The sequence below is a fragment of the Lagopus muta genome, chromosome 8 (genome assembly GCF_023343835.1).
Source record: "Lagopus muta isolate bLagMut1 chromosome 8, bLagMut1 primary, whole genome shotgun sequence".
Taxonomy (NCBI): Eukaryota; Metazoa; Chordata; class Aves; order Galliformes; family Phasianidae; genus Lagopus; species Lagopus muta.
The window spans coordinates 14,285,639-14,308,062 of NC_064440.1; the positions used below are offsets into that span (position 1 = coordinate 14,285,639).

At 51.2% G+C, this 22,424-nt stretch overlaps 2 protein-coding genes across 2 annotated transcripts; one reads left to right on the forward strand and one right to left on the reverse strand.

Annotated features, from left to right (window-relative positions):
* The first annotated feature begins 328 nt into the window (after positions 1–328).
* ARPC2 (actin related protein 2/3 complex subunit 2) lies at positions 329–18,050 on the forward strand. Its single transcript, XM_048952692.1, has 10 exons — positions 329–543; positions 7,877–7,911; positions 8,947–9,059; positions 11,170–11,215; positions 11,797–11,983; positions 12,401–12,494; positions 14,672–14,798; positions 15,960–16,060; positions 16,777–16,877; positions 17,598–18,050. The coding sequence occupies exons 1-10, from the start codon at positions 470–472 to the stop codon at positions 17,620–17,622; spliced, it is 903 nt and encodes a 300-aa protein (XP_048808649.1). The 5' UTR covers positions 329–469; the 3' UTR covers positions 17,623–18,050.
* On the reverse strand, positions 17,819–22,372 carry LOC125696677 (angio associated migratory cell protein). Its single transcript, XM_048952688.1, has 11 exons — positions 22,210–22,372; positions 21,824–21,976; positions 21,552–21,671; positions 21,253–21,392; positions 20,985–21,129; positions 20,816–20,899; positions 20,436–20,551; positions 20,132–20,235; positions 19,780–19,870; positions 19,303–19,457; positions 17,819–19,111 (listed from the first exon to the last, which is right to left on the reverse strand). The coding sequence occupies exons 1-11, from the start codon at positions 22,295–22,297 to the stop codon at positions 19,036–19,038; spliced, it is 1,272 nt and encodes a 423-aa protein (XP_048808645.1). The 5' UTR covers positions 22,298–22,372; the 3' UTR covers positions 17,819–19,035.
* Positions 22,373–22,424: the final 52 nt, after the last annotated feature.

Below are 22,424 nucleotides of genomic sequence, written 5' to 3' on the forward strand. Positions count from 1 at the left end.
ATTTCAGGGCACCCCTCGCTGCTCCCTGTCTCCTCCTACATTTTTGGGGGCCCTGCAGCACCCCACCCCCCCGAGGGCACCCCCAGGCTGCGAGGACCCCCATTCCCTGAGCACCCCTCAGCTTTGGCCTCCATTTGGCTCCTCCCAACCCCCCTTCCCCGCGCACCCCATGACTCCCCGGCGGCACCCCGCATTTGCTCTCCCCGCCCACCCAGCACGGTCCCGCCCCCCGGGAGGTAGGCGGGGGCAGCGAGTGACGTCACGGGGGCCGGGACAAGACCGGCGGCCTTCGTGCATGCGCCATCACCGCCGCCACCGCCCGGCTCCGCGGCAGCCGGGCCGGAAGTGACGCGCGGGCGCGAGAGCGGAAGCGGCGGCGCAGGCTCGGGCGGGTCCCCGGTGCGCGCAGCGGGCTCGGCTCCCTCCGGCCTCGGCGCGCTGAGAGCCGTTCCCCATCCCCGGTACCGACATGATCCTGCTCGAGGTGAACAACCGCATCATCGAGGAGACCCTCACGCTGAAGTTCGAGGGCGCGGCCGCCGGGTAGGGCCGGGCGCCGGGCCGGTGAATGGGGCCGGGGCGGGGCGGAGGAGGAAGCCTTCCGGCCTGGCGAGGCCTGAGGGAGGGGAGCGGGGCAGGGAGCGCGGGGCCGTGTGAGAGGCCTGGGCGGGCGGGGTGGTACCGAGGCTTGGCCCTGGGCGTGAGGCATGGCAGGGCTAGGCGGGGAGAAGGGCGGCGTGGGATAGGGTGGTGCCGGGGGCAGTGACAGGGCGGGATGGGGCCGGGAGGGGAGGAAAGGGGCTGCGGCACGGGGTGGAGGGGGGCCGAGCTGGTGGAGCTGTAAGGCTAGGGTGGATGAATGGGAGGCTGCGTGAGGTAGGGCTTGATGGGGTGCTGAGGGCTGGGACTGCGTGAGGGCGATGGAGCTTGTGGTGTTGAGGTGGGCTGGGGTGGGCCGTTGGGCTGGAAGGTGTTGGCAGCCTTCATCAGAACAGGTCCAGAGTGGTGTCAGGGCTCGTGTGGAATGAAGGAACAGGGAGGTGACTTGTGGCACAGCAGCAGCTTCAACCTATTTCTTTGGGGGTGGGGAGCAGATTCCTGTCAGCATCTTCTGCTTTCCCCACCTGGGACCCGTGTGTTCTGTCTAGTAGTGTAGGGCTGGTGAGCCTCTTGGCCTTAGGGAGGCTGTAGGGCAGCTGATTTGCACCTGCATCTTTGGCTGGGACAGTGCAGCCCCTGGGAAGCCACTGAGCGTTACTGACAGAGATGCGCTAGAGCCATGAAGGCCCTTGTCTGAGCGCAGTCCAGCTTGGGAGAGTCACCTCATGTGAATGCCCATATCTGCAACCATGCACTTGCTGCATCTGAGTAGTGCTGTGCACCTTTGTGTGTGGACAAAGTCTAGAGAAGCAAAGCACAGCACTATTGTCTGTGGGGTGGAGCCTGTCCTGGCTCTGCAAGCAGCACAGCCTAAGCTGCTCTGGGAAGGGACTCCCCAGTGAGGCCTTTTTGTTTGTCACCTTTTCCACAAGTGGCTTTTGAAGTGTTCTGCCTTTTGTGTGCAGACCTTAGAGAAAGGCCATTTCCTCCATTTTCTCCTCTTGGTTGACTTCTTGCTCTTTTATTTCATACAATAACCTCCTAGGCTGTGTTGCCTTGTGGGAACACCAAGCTGCTCTCTGCTGTCAGCCTCTTTATTCTTCTTGAATGTGATCGTTTAGTGCAACAAGTATCCCCGAAGCACTGGCACCACACTGGGAGGACAGAGCTCTTGGGCGCTGCAGCTGCATCCATTAGAAAAAACTTAACTATATGGAGGTTAATAGTGTGTGTCAAAAACACTCATTCACCACAAGCTCGTATGGAGGCATTCTGCTGGTGGGAGCCTGTGTGCGTGTCCTTGCATCAGTACAAGAGCAGCAGCAGTAAGTGGAGGCTGCAGCCACCAGGAGATTGAATGCACCTCAAAGCCCTGACTCAGTGCAGCTTGAGCTGAGGTTGCTCGCTCACTTCCAATCCATGGAGTTTCCATTTTGCTGTACAGCAGAGCTTTTAACTGTCTCAGCGTGCTTGCCTGGCATACCAATCCTTCCTGGATCAATTCCTCTTGCTGTGAGCACGGCCAATGACATTCTGCTTCTGCCTCTTGTTCTACAGGCTGTCCTTTCTTTTGTTTGGATAGAGGACCAGCTAGGTGCTCTTTCTGGACAAGTGTTGTCCCCTCAGTATATTGCTGGAGAGGAGGAAGTAGTTCACTTCTGCATTTTCTTCTGTGCATGTGCTGTCCTGGCAAGAACCCGACATAGATGAAGGTCAGAGATGATACTAAGAAAAGTGGAAATCCACTTCTCTGAACAAGTCTTTTTGGGTAGAGGTGCTATATTATGCCATGTTTATTCATGAGAAATTTCTTTTCCATCCAGTTAGGGTTCCTGTGCACTGAGCGTGGAGGCAGGAGGGGATTTGCTGCATTTCACTGTCTTTGCATTTGACTGTCCACCCAAGGTGCGTCCTGGGGATGGACTCATGGTGGTCAGGGCAAGGACACACCATAAGGGATTCAGTGATTGAGAGGAGAAAGTCTGGACACTGAGAGCTGGCCTTGAGTTATCTGCTCTGAAACTTGAATTGGGCAGATGTGATGCACAATTTATCTAGACTTGCTCCATGATGTGAGCAGCAGCACTTTCCTCTCCTTCTGTGACTGTGCCATGGATCCAGCTGCTCCCTGCACAGCTTTCCCAGGCCTTCAGGTGGGAGTGCTTCACATTTCCCCATAGTATGTAGAGTTGGGTGGCCCTTAGAAGTCAGAGCCATTTCCAAATGTAATGTTTGTGCTCAGAGCCCGTGGAAATCTCATCATCTTGGACAGCCACCACTAGACATCAAGGGAGTTTGGTAATGGATTTCTTAAGACTGTAATTTCTTGTTTTAAATCAACTTCCTTAAGCCAACCACATTTTTAAATAATGTCCAAAAGCTACCGGAACCTGCTGAAATACCTCTAGTGAAGAATTTACTGCTGAGAGCTTAGACTGTCAAAGTGCTGACGTGGGGGAATACCTGGTCAGAACCTGAGAGCAGATGTGTTAGAGTCAGGCAGCTCGTTACTTGAGTTGGGCTTCTGCAGGTGTCAAAAGAATAAGATCTTCTGTAAGTTTTTGACTAATTCTCTTTGACTTGACTAATTGCCTGGAAGCTGGAAGAAACAGACCTGGGCTGGAAGCTCAGGAGTTGGGAGGTGAGCTCTGCCAATTGGAAGATTTTGTTTCTCTTATTTGTCTCCTTTTGCTAACTGCACAGATAGAAAAAATAATAACCTATTTTAAATGTAAAATATTTCTGTCTCCTGTGTTCAGTTCTTTCTAAAGCACAATGGAGAACTGCCTTCCAAAACAGACTTGCCCTCCAGTGTTGGTCTGCTGTGATGTAACTGATTCCAGCAAAAGTGTGGCAGAGGGCTTGTATTCCTGGTTATGGTTTTTCAGCCATACATAGCTTGCCCTAAGCTGCCAGCAAATTCATCATCTGTTTCAAATTGTTACTTTCTATTTACCTGCTGTGCAAAGGAAAAATTTGCATAAGTGGAGAGCAGTGTGACTTTTCCCTTGGTTGGAGTTGGAGGGAAAAATATCTCATTAAATGTTAGGTTTCTGTAAAGCTTTTAATAGGTACAAATTTGCAGGGTTTCGTGAGTGCTGGCTGAATGGGAAAACAGCTGAAGCTTCAACTTCTCCGCTGTAAACCAGTTCCTGTGGACTGGTTGGAGAGTTTGGCTGAAACTGCACCCACATGCTCTGTGGTATTTCCCATCTGTGGTCATCTTTGGTGCTCGCCTGCTCTGGAGCAGAGTGCTATGGCCCTGCTGGGTGAAGGTGGGTGACATGACCTTTGTGCTGGTGATGTGGCCTGTGAGCGAGTTCCTTGTGGGGAAGCTGGGGAGAGTACAGAGGATGGAGGAGCTCGGGCAGCCCAGCATCTGCAGAAAGCTCAGCCTGGAGCAGGTGAGGAGTGCTCAGGTGATGCTGCTGGCAGAGTTTGCACTCTGGGGTTGGGTGCAGGATCATCAGTACCTCCCGCAGCTGCTGCACTTAGTGCAAGAGAAGAGCAGCCATCAGCAGAGCCTGCGGACTGGCTGCTGTGCTGGCAGTGGGAGCTGTGGGATGCTGCCCTATCTGCTGGACATCTTGTCACCAGCAGTGGCAAGTCCCTGCACAACCCAGCAGGTCCCAGCGCTGCTCCTAGCAATGCTGTGGGTGGGCACACGTGGGGACTGCCATTATCTCACAGCAGAGCACTTCTCAAGTTTGTAGCAGGCGTGCTGCGGGAGCTCTTTGATTTCATGCATGCTTGCAGCTCACACGAAGTAGCTTTTGTAAGTTGAGTGAGGCCCAGGGGGGGAGGAACTGCCTGGATAATTTTAGACATTGCTCATAATTTTTTTTATTGGGGTGACCTTTCTGTAGCAAGAGCCTGCAGTCTGTCACCGAATCTGGCTCACTCTCTTCCAACAGTGCATCAACTGAGTGATCTGCAGGTTCTGCTCAGAGCTGGAAGCTTGAAGCTTTGAAATATCCCCTACTCCTTTCATTTTTTTTCCCCTCCTCGGGAGCAAGATATTAGAGTATCTGCATGCCTGCAGCTTTTAAAATAATTGCCATCTTCCTTTATTGGGTACAAACCTTAATTGCAATGTGGGAGCTACTTTAGTCATCTATCGATGCGGTTGCTGGCCAAGCTCGCATTTGCATGCAGGTCTGTTTAATGCACAAGATGAGGGCTCTGTATAATTACACAGCCTTCATTCTTCTGTTCTTAAATTTGTTGTAACATATGGCTGAGAGCCTCTGTGGCCTGAGAACAAGGCAGGGAAGTTTGGAAGTTGTCCGAATCAAAATTGAGGAACTGCTGTCAGGAGAAAAAGAAGATTTGCTGTTGCTCTTAAGTGCTTGTTGGCATCTCTCCACAGGTGCTGTGGCTCTTCTTGGATCCACTGCTGGGGTGAAAAAATGAATCTGATTTGGAGCTGGCTTTGTATTAGATGGACTTGGTGCAGGAGCCATTTAGAGATGAATAAGGAGAATGCAGGCAAGAAGGAATAAAAACCCATCAAGGCCTCTTATTGTTATAAGCAGGGAGCAGCTGGGATTTGGTGTGGATTTGACTCCAAACCTGATAAGTGTTATCAGAAAATGGGCAGCCGCCTGCGCTTGGAGCAGCTGCCATTTTAGCTGCAGAGTTCAGGCACGGTGTTGCAGAAAGGTCTGGGTTTGGTGTGTAGCAGAGAGAGGAGCTATCTTCCACTGTTCCTGGTGGGAGAGTGGGTGTTACTGGTCATGGAGGGAGGCTGCAGTTTGGGTGGTGCAGGTTCAAGGAGCTCCCAGCAGGGTAATAGAGCACGAGAACTCCTCTGCTGCACTGGGGTGATGGTTCAGGCTCCTTCTCTGTCTGGGTGTTTCTTAATAGAGGTGAAGGAGGTGATTTTTTTTTCCCCTCTTGCAGAAACATTTTAAATAGCGAGAATAGTTTTGGTGAGGTCAGCTGGAGAAATAAATGGAAGCATGTAAAACTTTTGGGTCCCCCTGGGCTGGCTGGGGAGAGGTGTGCCCCACGAGGCAGGAGCATCCTGCAGCACACAGGGTCGGTGTGGCTGTGAGGAGCTCTGCATGCGGCTCACGTGAGCGCTTCCTCCGTGAGGCTGCGTGCCGGCAAGCTGGTGAATATTCAGGGCCCCGAAGTTCTGTTCAGTTACCTGCTTCTCCTTTAGACTTCACCATCCTCAAGTATGAGGAGCGAGCCACTTGGGAAATCCATGCACAAATAAGTTCTGAGAAATTCATGCTTGCGCAATGGCACATGCAGGAGTCACATCATGGCTGCTGTAAGCTTTTGTGTGCAGAACAAAGGCTCTTGCACACAGCTATTAACCAACTTTGGGTCTGTGATGCTACAGCTCCCTAAATAACATGGCAAGTTATCCTTCTCTTGTCTCCTGAGTTACTGTCGCTGTTGCTCACTGTCTGTAATTGTTTCTGTGAGTTCCTCAGGGTGAGGTGCTGTATTTGGAGGGACTGCTGAGAGCCAGCTGTCAGCTCTGTGTGCATGTGGAATTGGGTTTGAGTGATGGAACTAAGCTTTTGGGGTGCATCCTCTTTAATATTCCTAGCTCTTATGTGCCTGACTGTGCTATCTTTAAAGCTTCCTACATAGGTTTCTTTTTTTATAAGATGTATATTGCCATCCAAGCCGGTTCCTAAATCTGAGTGTGGTGCTCTAAAAGAAGAACACGTCTGCATCGGCTGACCATATGATATCTGTGGGATTTTCTTCCACCTCTGCTTCCATCAATCCTCAGTGAGCTTAGACGCAACCTGGGGAAGTGCTCCCCTTTCAAAACCAAGTGTTAAACGTGCCATGGGGGAGGCTCCAAACTTCCATCTCCAGCCAACAGGGAAGAAGGGAGGATAAGAGTGAGAGAAGTCCCAGGTAACTGGTGTGGCTCCAACTAAAGGACCTGCCCTGGGTGCACTCACAGGGCCGCTTTCAAGTGTGTGTTTTTTTCTTCAGTGATGGCAGCACAAAAAAAAAGAGACTTTCCTGTCTCCCAGCAAAAAGGGCTGTTGCTTTTCACAGCTGTAACAACTCAAAAAGCAGCAACACCTCATCTTTTCCACTTACAATCTCTGGTTGGTGGCTAGCACCTCCATTTCTATCCAAGTAAGGTTGGAGTTGGTCTCTGGGTTAGGGTGGGTGCAAACTCAAGGCTGACTGGACCTGGGGAGCGCTCTCAGTTGGTTCAGGTAGGTGTGAATGAAGGCTGAGATTTCTCTGGGTTGTAAAACAGATCCAGCATCATTAGCCTGTACTCTGTACTGGCTGCTTTTGAAACATAAGGAGGTGTAGGCTGTGAAATAAAGCAGTTGATTGGCATTTTGACCCTGTTCTTATTTTCCACCCTGGCTCTCCGTGCTTTGCATTGGTCCCTCTTGGAGGATGGCCTATTAATAAGTCCTCTTGGAGCTGCTGAAGCACTTACATAGTGCCGTTCTCAACAAATTCACCTTTCGGATGCAATTTGATTGTTCACAGGATCCAGCTCTTCAAGAGGTTGTAGACTAGGGCACTTAAACTATAAGATTTTATAACATCTTCATACCTAAAACACGAGAGGCTGTATGCCTTAGGCTTGCAGGATGTTCTTGCTGCTGATCCTGAGGCAATCGTGAGTGTGTGGGCAAATCCAGATCTAGGATTTTTCCTGCAGTGGTCATTGGGGTGTTTAGGGATAGGGTGTCAAGATGAAACATGCGTCGAGAAAGTTTCATTCTGCTGACGGTTGATAGCCCCACACTTGGAGGTGGGTCTGCTCTAAAAGTAATTTGTGTCAAACCATTGGTAGAGCTGCCCTTGGTGGTGAAGGGGGCACGTAAGGAGGAATTGCTCAGCCACTATGTCCGTTTCATCGCCTGGTGTCAGTGGAACTTGCAGAAGAGCCAGTCCTGCGAACTTGCATCTTAGCAGTTGTACGTGGAGAGCAGGCTTATTAAAACCAGCTCCTTAGTGATGAGTAGCTCTCTCAGACATTTCTAACTCTAAATCTGCAGTATGTGGTCTCAAATTCTATTAATAAACTACAAATAACAGCAATCTCTGCCAGCTTCCAGGACTGTTTTACTTCATTTCTAGTAAGACTGATTCTTTTAGGAATGAGCAATAGCCCAAGCTGTCAAAGGTTATCTGCTGCTTGAACAGCAGGGTCCAGAGGAGTTTTCAGGTAAAACTGCTTGTGAGAAATGAAATGAATCGTCTTTCCTTCACAACTTGGGGACTGCTGTTTGACTTCTCATTTACCTCTCTTGTTCTCTTTGCTTTTTAGAAATAAACCAGAGGCAGTAGAAGTAACATTTGCAGGTAAGCTCCATAATGCTCCTGACTTGAAAAACGGGGGAGCTAACTCAGAAGGCCTACCCATGGTTATGTCTGGTGCACTCCAATTCAACCAGCCCAGTTGGGTGGGGGGGGCAGGGGAGAGCTGCACATGGACAGGCTGTGTGAACACCACACGCTTTCCCAAAGCTGATGGTTTGTGTTCTGCAGAGGCAAAGTCTCCTGTAGGCTGCCCCGCTGTTTTCTCTGTCCCTTTACATTCCTTGGGACTTAGCACACAGCAGTGAGTTCAGCGGTCAGAATAGGCCGTGCCCACTTTGCTTTGTGTGAGTGCTGGATAGCTGTTTTACTTTGCCTGTTCCCCAGTCCTGCACTTGGTGCTGTTTGTTATTAGGTCTTTAGCACTGTCTGGTCAAGATTGTTAGAAGGCTGGATTGGGTTGAGAAGCAGGATAAATTCATAGCCTGAAGTTTGCTCTCTAGAACGGGAAGTGTCAAGAAAATACAAGCATTCATTCAGTAGCTGATGTCTTGCTTCTGTTATCAAGGATCTACGTAAGCTGTAGAGCTCCGTGGGGAAGTGGAGGTAGCTGGAGGGCTGACTTTCTCTGCCTCCTGCCCTGGCTGCCTGTTCTGCAGTGAAGTGAAAGCTGTCTCAGCAGGCACTGCCTGAACTGCTTTTGCTCTGCTGATGGAGGTTTTTTCCTCCTCTAGGCTGCAGCTCTGGCCTGGTGGGCATGTCAGTCACTTTGTGTGCTGAGCATCCAGAAGGCTCCCATCTCTGTGTATTTGTGTCCTTGTGCATTGGACACGAGCAGACTTGAAAGGGATGCTAAATGACACTAGACTAGATCTTCCCATGATGGACAGGTGTCATAACTATTTCAGCTCTTTGAATGATAACAGGGTTCCCTATGTGACACCACTTAAGTACAGCTTTGTCATGCATCTGTGAGGGCTGGGGCAGAGGGAATCGTGTCACTATGCAATTCCTAGAACACCATTGTTCCCTCAGAAATAGGAACTGATCCATCTCACATTTGTCTCATTTGCTTTGTAGATTTTGATGGAGTTCTTTACCATATTTCAAATCCCAATGGAGATAAGACAAAAGTGATGGTCAGTATTTCTCTGAAATTCTACAAAGAACTTCAAGAACATGGTGCTGATGAGGTGAGTGAGCATCTGGGGGCATCTGGGGCTTTGAGACTACAAATGCTTTATCAGAAGAGGCCATGCCCTTGTGATGTTCAGATTTAATGTATAGAGAAGTGTCTGTAATCCTGTCTCATGTTGAAATTTCTGTGCTGACCAGGAGTCTCGCTTTGCTGGAGTGCGAGGACAGAATGTGTTCCCACTCTGTTGTGAAGAAGTAGTCGTCTTTTATGAACTGATAGCCTGAAAGGCCAAAGCATCACTAATTCTGAAAGTACCTTCAAAACGAGTATGAGGTCTGGCAAAAATAGTTTCATTGGCTGATGCTCTGAGCACAGTGGCAACAGAAAGCACCAGATCAACTCTGGAGTCCCACAGCGGTGCTCTTCTGACTCTAACCACACTTAAGACAAGTTATAGGCTCCAGCTGTGTGTACAGACCTTGTTCTACAGACTGTCTGGTTCCCCTTCTGCTGCTGCCGTGTGAAGTTAGCAGGTTCAGTTCCTGTTGAATGAGCCCCGGCTGCAGAGGGCCATTTATGGTAGAAAGAAGGCGCCTCTCTGAGCTGTGGTTGGGTCGCAAGGCAGGAAGTGTGACTCAGTTCCCGAGTTAGTTTTCAAATCTCTTAATGCTAGTAAGTGGGGTTCACCCTGCAGGTTTTTGCCTTGGAGGAAAACGAAGAAACTGCTCTACGAGTTTATTGAGAATCTGGCAAGAAGCAGGGGATTTGAACACAAGGTGAATTCCTGCAAGTTGCTACAAGACCTACTGAAGTTAGAATAAATGTGACTCAGCATCTTGCTTTCTAGGACCAACATTGCCTCCTGTACTACAGGGCTGTGGGAGCAGCCCCACTGCAGTTGCTGCTGCTGGGAAGCAGAAGAGCCAAGCAGCACAAGTGCTGGAGCCTTCCCAGCACATTTAGTGAGGATCAGTACAGTGGATGATCACAGGAGAAGTGCTGTGGTGGGTGAGGGACTGATGTTCACTGCATTGTAGCAGGGTAGCAGCCTTACACCAATAGTCACTGTGGTGGCTGAGCAGTGGTGTGTGTTGCTTTTCAACTCTGGCTGCTGTGCTGAGAATGAGGGCAGCTGACATCCAGCTTGTCAGGCTCTGAGAGGAAGATGGGATCTTTGCAGGACTGCCTTGGAAGTGCTGACTAAATAGAAATAACATTTTTAAACCGCTGTTTAAGAAACTGAGTCTCTGTGCTTCCGTAGAGAAGATGGAGCTTGTTTCTGCACTTCCTCCACTTGGTCTTTGGTGAAACCCCGCTGTGAGAAGCCAAAGTGGGGTTCCTGCTAAGAGAGAGCATCTCCCTGGGCCAGGCAGGCTTTCTGCTGGGGAGGTTTTGGCATGCAGAGTGCCTGTGCGTTCTCTTTGCGTGGTGGAGAGTGTCATCCCAGGAGGGCCAGTTCTGCCATAGCGTTCTTCTGTGTGAAATACCTCCTGTTCCCAGCCCCCTCATTGACACAGTGCTACAGCTCAATTGAAAATTGCCATTGATGTAAAATTCAGCAGTAATTATGCTTAAAGAAACGTTTTTGCTGTGCTGTGGGCGTCTGTTTCTGGGAGGAATCCAAGTTGCCTGGCAGTCTCCTCTCCATCCCCATCTGTCCCAAGGAATAGGCTGAGGCTGGGCAGGCAATTGCTTGGCCAGGCCTTGCCCTGCCCCAGTACTGAATGTGCACAGAGAAGGACGGGGCCTGCTTTGTGGTGCCTCTCCCACCCTGAACCCCTGGGAGCTGCCTTTGGGATGGGAAGGAGGTTTGTAGCCCCTGAGCTGCTGTGTCAAACTGCTGATAGTTCTCCTTGGAAGACAGAAGGCATACAGAAGAGATTTTCTTGCCAGTGCAAGTTCAAGACCGGCATGAGCTTGAGGAAGTTCTACTTTTGACTCCTGTCCTGCAGCATGCTCCTTGTCAGTGGAGATCAGAGAGTAGGTGCAGGCAGTACTACTAAAAGCTGATTACTTAGTAATTCTCCAAGTTCAGCTAGAGTAGGGGAAGCAGATGCATGTAGTTTGATGTTTTTACATGGAGACTGAGCATTGCCTAGGCAGTGCAGGAGGAAACAGCTCTGATAGCTTATGTTTACAATGTCTCTTTTTTCTCTTTTTTCTAGGTGTTGAAGAAAGTCTATGGAAATTACTTGGTAAATCCTGAATCAGGTAACCCTGCTGTAACACTTACAGTGCGTATAAATGCAATTCTAAAATGGCTTAAGTAAACTCCAGAATGCTCAGATGAAGGCTACATGTCAAGTGCTTAATGTTTCTGTACAGTGAGTGGCAATAAAAAAAGGTGTCTTACATCAGGGCTGAAGCTCCTTGCAGTATAAGCAGTAACTCTCAATGCAGTCCTCTTCCAGGAAGCCTCTATTGCTCACAATTGGGGTCTTTGTTCTTCTCAAAGGCATTTTGTGAGACACAGGAAAACCATGGTTACCTGTGACAGCATCTCTTCCTACTCACTGTGAAAACTTAGGAGCAGCGCAGCCAGCATGTGTGTCTCGGAGCTAGAGAAAGAGCCCTGGGAACGTTTCCATGGTCACACGTTGAGTTCAGGCACAGCTTCTGGCAGCGATAGTTGTTGAAAGCAGTCACCCCTGAGGTTTTGGAAGGCCTTAAGGCAAAGGTGGGACTGTAGCAGCAATGTTTGGATTGTAGGTGTCTCTTTCCAGAAAACGTGTCTGTAGTTGTATACCTGTACCCTGCATAGATGATTAAGGTTGGTGTGTGTTCCTCACCAGGTTACAATGTCTCTTTGCTTTACGACCTGGAGAACCTTCCCGCAGACAAAGATGCTATTGTGCACCAAGCCGGCATGTTGAAGCGCAACTGCTTTGCTTCGGTCTTTGAGAAGTATTTCAAATTCCAGGAAGAGGGCAAAGAAGGAGAGAAAAGAGCTGTCATCCACTACAGAGATGATGAGACGATGTAAGTGTTCAAGTGGCACAGGATTGAAGTCTGACAGCTGTTTCTATGCTCTCTGCTTCTACTTAGAGCTGTAGGATGCAGTTGAAAGTCGGGAAATCCTATTGCTCAGTGCTTTGGCATGGTAATAAGGGCCTGTCCTAGGCTCTAAGGCGTACCCAGTGATGGTAATTGCTCATCCCTCAGGCTGCAGAGGTGTTATACAAGAGTCTCTTGTTGGCAATAGCACTTGTGGCTGCATGCAGGAAAGGAATTAGCCACTCCCATCAAAAGTGTTTTGCTCCCTCTAAACACTGGCTCGAGGAAGGGGGGGGAGCGTTTCAGCATCTATCTGAGCTTGTCACGCAGCTGCTTCCTCATCCAGTTGCAATTCTGGCAGTTGTATTCACAACTGAGTTCTCCTTTCTTGCCCACCTGCAGGTATGTTGAGGCAAAGAAGGACCGCGTCACGGTTGTGTTCAGCACGGTATTTAAGGATGATGATGACGTGGTGATTGGGAAGGTGTTCATGCAGGTATGAAAATTGGGGAAAAACACCCCATCCTCCATTCACTTCTTGCTTGGATCAGCAGTGCTGAACAAGCACATGTAAGACAGAATCTCACAGGCAATTTAATGCATGTAAATGCTCTGCAGGGCTCCGCTCTGCCCTGGGATGGAAGAGTGTGCTAATAGGCACAGGAGTGTGACTACTAATCCAGGCTCTTGCACTGTCCTCTTAATTATTGATGTCTTGCTGACATACACAATCAGACAAGTTATGTACTGCAGATGAAAAACACCACATGGATACTTCCTTATCCACACTAAGGCCCTGTCGCACAACTGGCTGTGGTGCAGGGATCACCAAGCAGCAGAGGAGAGGAGCATGGCAGGGAGGCTGTAGAAGGAGTAGAGAGGATGGGGCAATGTTGTGCTGTGCCTGAGAAGGTGCTATGGGTTTGTTTCTGCTGATTCTCAACAGCTGCAAAAATACTTGGATCAGGAGCAGCTCAGTGTAACTGTTTCATGTGCAGCAATGGCATGTTGGATTTGAGCTTTGAAAAGCTATGAGTTTGCTTAGTTTACGTACTTGAATCAGCCGTCATAATGCCAAATACTTCTGGATTCAGCTGCCCTTTGCAACTGCCACTTAGCTGGGAAGCATTCAAAGGGCCATAGTAAACACTTTGCACTTCTGTTAGCAATGGGGTCCAGCCTGCAGAGATTGAGGCATTTGCTGACACCTGGGGCTGGCTCTGAGCTGATTTGTGTGTTCATCCATGTTGCCTGTCTAGCTCACCTTCTGTCTGCTGTTGGGCTTGTGGACAGCATGTTGCTGGCCCAGTTTGCTGGATACCAGTTTACCTACGTTTGGAGTTCATTCTAACAGGATCTGTTGTAGTGGCAGTGTATTACCTCACAGCTTTGCTCTTTGTGTGTTGTAACTAAATCCAGAGCATCTGCTCTGGCTTTTCCTCACCAGCATATCCCACAGTCTGAAATTCAGCTTTATAAATCCAGGAGGGAGGCGTGAGGTGAATAGAACAGGGTTTGTGAGGCTCCAGGGGAGATGGCAAAGCTTCAAGGGAGCAGCTGTCCCAGAATCTGCGTGTCCCAAGTTCCTGGTTTTTTACAACAGCAAACCTTATTCCTGCCTGGCCACAAGAGTTTCCACTCTGAGTCACACTGACTCCTTTCCTCCAGCTATTTCTGTTGCGTAATGCAGTGGCAGCTGCATATCTGTTCCCTCATGGAGAAAATCTGGCCATTAACTAACCAGCAAAGCCATTTGAACCATTTCACCCTCTGGTATAAACAGGCGGAAGTGCAAGCTAAGCATTTCATGAAGGAAACCCCAGTAAAAAACTTGGCTTTCCAACAGGAGAGCTCCAGCCCTTCCTGGGGTGTGCAGTGCTGTCCTGAGAAGGGAGGAGAGGCCGAGGACAGCTGGCAGTGCACAGGCTGGGCAGGTCAGCAAGGCAGAGGGGTGTTTGTTCTGCCTTGGGGCAGGGAAATGGAGTCCGGACTTTCCGAGCCCTGTTTGGAGATGCTCTTGAAACTCACTGCACGTGAGATGAGTGTTGTGCTGCTGTCAGAGAGGCTCCCTGGTGAGAAATGGTTTTCTTTGCATCCAAGTGTTGTTTCAGGGCTGTTTTAGAGAAGAGCTAGGAGAAGCAGGTTTCACGCACAAGATTCAAACCCTTTACATGCCTTTTAATGCCTGGGTAAAGATACGTGGTGGGAGATGCTTTTCTTAAATGGCTGAGCCTTTAAAACTCGCACATTTGAGACTCTGCAGCCCTTTCTGAATTTTTCCCCTCCTTTGGAATGATGGCTGCTGCCCACTTTCACTGGAAGTATTTGGAATAGGAGCTGTGCTGTATCATATCTGCTTGCTCAGCCTGAGGTGTCCTGTCTGTGAAACGCTCCTGTGTCCCGTGACAATAAATGTGATGCTGAAATGTGCACAAACTGAGGGGCTTGTACTAGGGACACACAGACCTGGGAGAGCCATGCATTTTGGTTTGATTTTGCTGGAGGAAAAAATGATTGTTTTCCAGAGGCTTGGCCTGTTTAGATTGGCCCATAAAGGGAAAGCTGGGAAACCTCCTGCTTAGATGCTCTGTGGAACTGGAAAATATTACTTGCTTTTCTATTGTGCTGCCTGATGTGCCGCAGTGGGGCTCACCTTATTTTTGTTTTGTTCAGGAGTTCAAGGAGGGTCGCCGGGCCAGTCACACAGCCCCACAGGTGCTCTTCAGCCACAGGGAGCCACCCTTGGAGCTGAAAGATACAGACGCAGCCATCGGCGACAATATTGGCTACATCACCTTTGGTAAGCAGGCAGCTCTGCGGTGTAGGGATGCTCAGGGTGGGGAGAGGTTCTTGCTGCTGCATGAAAACCTAGTTCACCTTCCCTGAGTGTTCATGCTAGTTATTGGGCCTAAAGGGACTCTGGTGTTCTGTTGTTGTGTGTCCTCTTCTCTCCCCAACGGTCAGCGTCTCTGTGGCATCAAGTCCCCTCAGCTCTGCTCTCGGCAGTGAGGGAGTTGACAGTAAGCCATATGATGTTGGCCTATAAATTGAGTTCAGCATGTGGGAGTAAGAGACATTTGGCTTTGTTGTGGAAACTGGAGGCTCCTTTCTCGTGGGCATGTAACCTGTAACTGCAGATGCCTGGGCTGCAAGATGTGCTTCTCCAGTGCTGCCTCTCTGTTCTATGCCTATCACTTCTACCTCTGATGAAATACCTTCACCTGCCTGCAAAGGTGCTGCTTTGGCCAGCAGTCATTTCCTCCTGCGCAGCAGTGCTGACGACTGACCTGAGGAGTACAAACCCTGCCCCTGTTCAAAGGGAGAGATCTCTTTTCAGAGAAACTGGGACCATGGTTGAATGTGCTGTTAGGGTCCCCCAGGCCAGCATGCCTGCAGGTTGGAGCTCAGAGACAAAGCACAGACACTGCAGAGGAAAGCAAAGCTAGCACTGCTCTCCTCCCACGCTGGGAACGGTGCCTTGGGTTCAGGCACTTAATCAGTCACGGCAGAGCTGCCTAATGGCACTTCTTGGACTGCCAGTAAGACTTCCTCCTTGTCTAGAGGCAGTTTCTCTGTTATCTGATCTGACAGTCCCAGGTGAGATCATCACTGAGACAAAAGGTCTTTCAGCCCTTGGATCTGGGACACTTAGCACAGCACAAGCACTGAGTCCATGCACTGCAGTTTCCTAAGGTGTCGTCATCTCTGGGCACTTGGCCTTGCCTGTGTCCTCCAGCTGTGTCCAGGCTGCTTTGAGAAACTTGAGTGTGTAACAGTGGGTGGGAAAGTGCTGCTAAGCCTTCTGTTTAAAATCATCAGTGCTGCTTAATCCTGATACGTGTCTCAGTAATGAGCACAGTAAACAGGCATTCAGAGCAGCGTGCCCTACAGCCTGCAGCACCGGACGACCCTGAAGAGCTTCAGGAAGCAGTAACAGTTTGTGTGGCCCTTTTCCTTTCAGTGCTGTTCCCCCGTCACACCAATGCTGCTGCCAGAGACAACACCATAAACCTGATCCACACATTCCGAGACTACCTGCACTATCACATCAAGTGCTCGAAGGTACCAAGGGGATGTGGCTGGGGAAAATGGGAGGCTTGGCTCATCTCATCTGGGGGGACTAAAAGGAATAAGCGTGGAGTAGGAGTACCCTCACTTCCCCCACCCTGAGAATTGACTGCTGCACAGTACTGCCCTCCACAATCGTGCTAGGCTGGCAAATGATGCGTCATCGCCTTCTTCCTGTTCCTTGGTACAGGCAGTGCCTGTTCACCTCCCATCCTAGCAGCAAAGTAGGATTTTTTTTTTTTTTTTTTTTTTTTTTTTTTCCCTTTTCAATCTGTGGTTTTCTTTCTGGGAATAAAAATAAGCATAGTTACTCAGAAACCTGCCTTTGACCAGAGCTCAGGCAGCAGTTTTCACCATTGGCTCCCCAGCTTCCCTCATACTGCATGCCAGGGAGGCTGAGTACCCACTGTAGCTGTGCAGAGCTAGTTGCTTTCCTGTCAAGGGACAGAAATGTAGCCCTGTGCCCTCCAGCAGCAGCTGGCCCTGGGGCAGGTCTCCCATCATCTCCAGCTCCTGTGGAACTTAGCCATGAGCAGTGCCTGGCTGGCAGGAGTGACAGCCCTTACCCAGATCACCAGCTTATCTCTGCTGCTGTGCTCGCGGTCCAAAGCCAGCCATAAGCAGCCCAAAGCTGTGGTTAGCTGAAAGATTTGCCTGAAGTCTTAGCTGTGAACACAGGATCCTGAGGTGTCCCTGTTTTGTTCATGCAGGCCTATATTCACACACGTATGAGGGCAAAAACATCAGATTTCCTCAAGGTGCTGAACCGTGCCCGTCCAGACGCAGAGAAGAAAGAAATGAAAACAATCACGTGAGTAGCAAAGCAAGGCCTTATTAATCAGGTTTCCCTGTCTGCCACAAGCTCACTTCTTCACAGCTCATTCTCTGCTCCTAGGCTTGTGATACTGTGGGATGGCTGTATTGGGACCTGATGCCCAGTACTTGCAGGGCATCTTCCTGTTGTGAGCGTGTCATGGCTCTCCCCACTGGGGCTTATTGTACTGTCAGACTGCTGCCCAGCCCACCAGGGAGAGTGGCCAGGTCCTTCCCAAAGGCTTGCAGCCATTGGAGCACGTTCTTTCTGCCTGGTGTGTCTGTAGCTCCCCAGAACCTGTGGCCACTAGCTCACTCAGGCTGTGAGCATTCCTGGGAACTGGCTCCCTTTGGCAAATAAAGCAGCCCAGAGCAATGCATGCTAATGACAGTGGTTGTGTAGCATGTTCCCCTCTTGATCCCAGAGCTCCTTTGCATCCTTTTTCTGTGCATCCTGGTATTTCCTCTTTGCTTTCTGCTCTGGGGCATTGGGGTTGTGCCCTTTGTGAAAGCCAGCCCCTCCCCATAGCAGTGTGGTCCAGTTGCTTGGTCTTGCTGCAAGCAATGCCTGTGAGCTCTGAACCAGCAGTACCAGTGCGTCTTTGAGAGCTCAAAGCAAGCATGTGCCCACAAAACTCACCCTGAGGCAGCTCAGAAAAGCCAGAGGCAACCTGAAGCAGCTCTGAAGTCACGCTGACCTCTCTCTGCATCCTTACAGGGGGAAGACATTCACAACCCGTTAACGCCAGGGTCACTGAGGCTGCCGTGGAGGATGAAGGTTGGGGCACTTGCTACCTGATAATCGTAGCTTTTAATGTTGCACCTCTGTGGGCTCATAAGGAATTCAAGCAATCGGGGTCTGTTTGTATGACAGTTTGGGAAGTAATCTGCAGAAACGAGCTGTGCTTGCGAGGACTCGATCGTTCCAAGAAACAAACCTTAATTCCAGTTTGATTGACTTAATTTCTTTTCTTTTTTTTTTTTTTTAATTTTTTTTTCCTTTTCAAGCTGTTTCGCTTTGCAATATGTTACCGGAAATAAGTTGCAGTATTTCTTATGAGAATAATGCAATATTAACTTGTTTTCTTCTGAATATTTGAGTTCAAAACTCCTGTATCTAAAGAAATACTGTTGGGGTTCATTAATAAAGGAGATCTTTCTATCTTAAGGAGCTGTAAGTTTTTGGTTCGTCAATACATGTGGCCTTGCCAAGGAAAGGGCACTTGGAGAGACAAGTGCAGGGGGGTGTTGAAGTTGGCCAGGGTATGGGGACAATTACTGTGGCTTGGAGCTCATTACATTCTTCTCAGTCTGGGGCTGAAGTGTGGGTGCAGTACCCAGGACTAGTGAAAATCCTCTTGTGTTAGTGAGCCAGGGGAGAAGGAGCAGCTCTCTTAGGAAGAGGAGACTGGAGTCAGCTTGGTTCCCTCACAGCAGAGCCAGGCTGAGAAGCAATGTTGTGGTGTCCTGACCCCCACTTACTATCTCTTGTATGCAGTGTCACTTGTCTCCTAATGGGCTGTGACAGCCCTCCTACCCTCAGCCAGCAATCCATACATTTCCCTCATAGCCTTCTGTTCTGCCTTGCTCAGGTAATCTCCATGTCTCCCCTGCCAAGAATGGCTAGTGTGCAGGTCTCTGCTTCCAGTCAGCCCAGAATAAATCCATCCACCCGTGCCCCTCAGCTCAGAGCTGACTGCTGGGCTCTCACATAGGCAACCAGGTCCAGCTGTACTCCTGAAGAGCCTATGAAAGCATTGGCACAAAAGGTTCCTTTCCCACAGCAAAGGAAGAAAAAAGCCTACCTATCTCTGGGGCAGGGCTGGGACCAGGGAGCACTGGGGACAGCCTGGTTAGGAAGAACAGCCCCCATAGCTAATCCCCAAAATCCCAATGGGGACAGATCACATCTCTTAAGGTCACCTTCCCCCCAGCAAGCAGAGTGGATGGGATCCAGGTAAGTGAAATAATTTATATATAATTATAAGACATTTTCATACAAAACCCCAGACTCAGCCCCCAACTTGTGAGGGCAAAGTAGGGCAGGCTGAAAAATTACAAAGCACGCACTGGAGAAGGGTGGTGAAACCCATCTCCCCTGTCCCGCTGTACACGAGCTGCCTAGCAGAGCCAGGCCACCACCCTTAGCACTGACCCTAGCGATCAGGGCGCTGCACGCAGAAAACTTTGGCTTGGTGGTCGCCGGAGGTCGTCACCACAATGGAGGCATCCCTGGAGAGGGGAGAGAAGGCTCAGCAGTGGGGCTGGGGGCTTTGGACAGCCGCAGCTGTGACCACCTCTCTATTCCCTGAGACCCTTCAATCTTACCATCCACGCTTCCAGATGATGCACCCCAAGGCTCAGGGGTTCCCTCACCCCAGCAGCCTCAGGGAAGGACTGGGCTGGGAGGGGTCCCTACTCACTTGTTGACAGTGAAGTCGAGGATTTCAGCAGAGTGCCCTCGGTACTCGCTGATCATCTTCCCTGAGCGGGCATCCCAGAGCCGCACAGCCCCATCCAGGCTGCAGGTGTACACCACAGCAGAGTTCTCCTCCCACAGCAACTGCACAATTCCTGACTGGAGTACAGGGGGGAAAGCAGAGTGAGTACAAGGAATAACAGTAAGTTGCAGCACATTATGAGCCTCCACTCTCCCCTTCCCCCCCAATGCTCTCCACCATTCCCATAGCAAAGGGACAGCCCTCGTGACCAAGATGTGGCAAATCCTCTGTGTGGGACCAGAGCTACCACAGGGGAAGCCCACAACAGAGAGAAGCACGAATTGGGAACTAACCCCAGGAAAGCCCCCCAGGCTCTAAGAGAGGCAACGCTGGGCTTCCAGAGGTGTCAGCTGGACCCAGAGATGCCCTCAGGCTTAAAGAATAGGTGCAGGGCAGTACCTCGTGTTGGCATTTATGCCTCAAGCTCTGTGTGGAGAGATCGTAGATAGCCAGTGTACCATCCAAGTAGCCCACTGCAGCCAGCGGCATCCTGCAGAGAGAGGAACAAATTTTATGAGGACCTGGAGCAAGGAGGGAATTAAGTGTGTGAAGGATCAGGATTGAAGAAGCACTGAAATGAAGAGGGACAACCCAATGGTCAGAGCTGGAACCGCAGAACACCCCATAAAGAAAATACCAAGACATCAGGAGCCAGCAAGCAGCGCAAAGTTCCCAAGGGAGAAAACATACTGGGAAGAAAGGTCCCCCATAGCTGTGTCTGCAGAACACCCTGTCCCAATGCCCCACTCACACATTACAGAAGCCCAGCGATTCCACTGAATTGGACTCTGCCTCCTCGCCTTCACTTGCAGTGGCCTTGGGAGCCACGCTCTCCATCTTGAACACGCACACCACCTGGGGGAGGAACGCCATGAGTCCTTACGCCCCAATCCTCTCAGTTGCAGAGAAATGGTGGTAGTGATGGCCAAGCACGCCTCCTGCTGGCCCCGGGTGGCCATCACAGGCTGCTTTTGGCTGGCAAAGCCCAGCACCATCCCGCCCTGTATAGGTCATTCATGTCCACTACTGCGCCCCACAGGTGGGCGCGGACTCACCTTGCCCGTGGCAGAATTGACCAGCTTGGCGTGGCAGTCCACTGAGCCTGTCAGGATCAAACTGCCATCCTGGTTACTGGCCACACATGTCAAGGGGTCCTGGTGGCCATCCTGGCCTGTGGAGGTAAGTAGGAAGCATGAGCTACACCCATCTTTACCAAACTCCACACACCTCGAAGCCCAGCACATCTTCCTCTGCAGTCTCTGCATTGCACCCATCCCATGATGGCAGCCCCATGGCAAGGGACAGCTGCCATGAGGACAGCCCACCCAGCACCAGACAGCCTCCAGTGTCTCTGTGTGCGCTGCCTCTTCACAAAGACAGAGCTCAAAGTTCACTGCATGGGGGATGCACCCCAGGTGAAAAACCCCTTTCCCACCTTTCAGGACGTGCAGTGAGGTTCCCTGCTTCAGATCCCAGATGCGCATGGTCCCATCCTCATATCCCACTACAGCTCGTTTCCCTGGGTAAGACAGAAATAAGAGATAGAGGCAGAGCTTCCCACACCCTTTGCCTCTTCCCTAGCACAGGAGCAGCCTGTGCCTCACCGTCAGGCAAGATCTTGCCACACGTGGCAGGGCATGCAGGGCCCTGGAAGGTTTTGCAGTCTCCACTGGGGATCTTCCACATCCAGGAATTGCCATCAGCCGTGCCTGCCAGAAGGACATGGGCCTGAGGGTGCCACTCCATCCACTGTGCAAAGAAGGGGACAGGCACTGTCACAGGGTTGTGTCCTCTCAGAAGGGAGAAGAACCAGAGCTGGGCCCCACTACCAGCCCCCACGTTTCCGCCAGGAGCAGGGCTTCAGCCACTCACCTCCAGGTCCCCCACTTCAAAGGACCACACTTCTTCCTTGGTGTCCACCCGCCACACTTTGATAAGGCCAGACATGTCACCCGTGGCCACAAACACAGAGTCATGACTGAAGCCGGCACAGGTGACTGAGTCCTTGTGTCCTAGAGATGGCAACGAGCAGAGACCATTCTGTTAACAAATGCTTACGGAAAACAATCAAGAGCCCAGCTCCACAGGATCATCAGCTGGGGAGGAGCAAATGCAGACAGGAAGGGCTGCAGGACCCATTTGAGCAGGGATACCTGGCCCGAGTCTCTCACCTGTGCACTCAAACAGGAGCTCTCCATCACTCAGGCGCCACACGAAAGCTTTATCATCTTCCCCACCCGTCACCGCCAGTGTGTTGGTCTTTGGGTCGAGGCTCACACAGAACACTGAGGCTGCAGAGCGGGGAGATGCTCACTCCTCAGTGAATGTTGCCCAGACGCAAACCCCCACAGCACAACGGCTATCAGAGACCCCTAGAACCCACTTGGTAGAACCAGGAGAAGGACACAGCACAGCTTCCCCCCAGGGAAACCCCATGGCTTACCTGAGTGCATCGAGAACGTGACCTCACTGTCATCCTGTGCTTCCATGCCGTCCTCCAACCCCTCATCGTCCTCCGTCTCCCAGGCCTCACCGTCGGGCTCTTCTGCTCCCTCGTCCTCGAAGTCCACGTCCTCCATCTCTGCGGCCAGGTCATCTGTAGGGAGCGAATGTCAACCCCAGCCCACCTCAGCCCCCGCGGGCCCAGGGGCGGCCCAGCGCGAAGGGGTCCCGGCCCCGCGGGCGGAGGAGGCCCCAGCGGGGAGGGCTGAGGGTCCCTGGGTACCGGGGAGGCCCTGGGGTGGGGACGCGACGCGAGGCCTGCCCGCAGGAACCGGGCCTTGGGGCGGGGCGGCCCGGTGCCCCGGGAGGAGGCGGGACCCGTCTCACCCGGCCCGGGCGGGCCCAGCTCCACCACCTCGATGATCTCCTCGTCGCCATGGAAGTCCAATGCGCCAGGCCCTTCCGCGGGCTCCATGCCGACCTGCCCGCGCACCCCACCCCGCCGCCACAGCTACTACTTCCGCCGTTCAGCCCCGCCTCGACCAATCCCCGCCCACCGCTCTCCACTTCTAGCCAATCCGAGCCCGCGTCTTCACCTTCGC

Bases quoted from the DNA above. Each gene is read 5' to 3' on its own strand.
- ARPC2 (XM_048952692.1), top strand. From the start codon at position 470: ATGATCCTGCTCGAGGTGAACAACCGCATCATCGAGGAGACCCTCACG. The intron at 14,799-15,959 runs GTAAGCAGGCAG...TTTTCCTTTCAG, and splicing joins TATTGGCTACATCACCTTTG to TGCTGTTCCCCCGTCACACC. The intron at 16,061-16,776 runs GTACCAAGGGGA...TTGTTCATGCAG, and splicing joins ATCACATCAAGTGCTCGAAG to GCCTATATTCACACACGTAT.
- LOC125696677 (XM_048952688.1), bottom strand. From the start codon at position 22,297: ATGGAGCCCGCGGAAGGGCCTGGCGCATTGGACTTCCATGGCGACGAG. The intron at 20,552-20,815 runs GTGGGAAAGGGG...TTACCTCCACAG, and splicing joins CTCACTGCACGTCCTGAAAG to GCCAGGATGGCCACCAGGAC. The intron at 19,458-19,779 runs GTACTGCCCTGC...CCTGTACTCCAG, and splicing joins GGCATAAATGCCAACACGAG to TCAGGAATTGTGCAGTTGCT.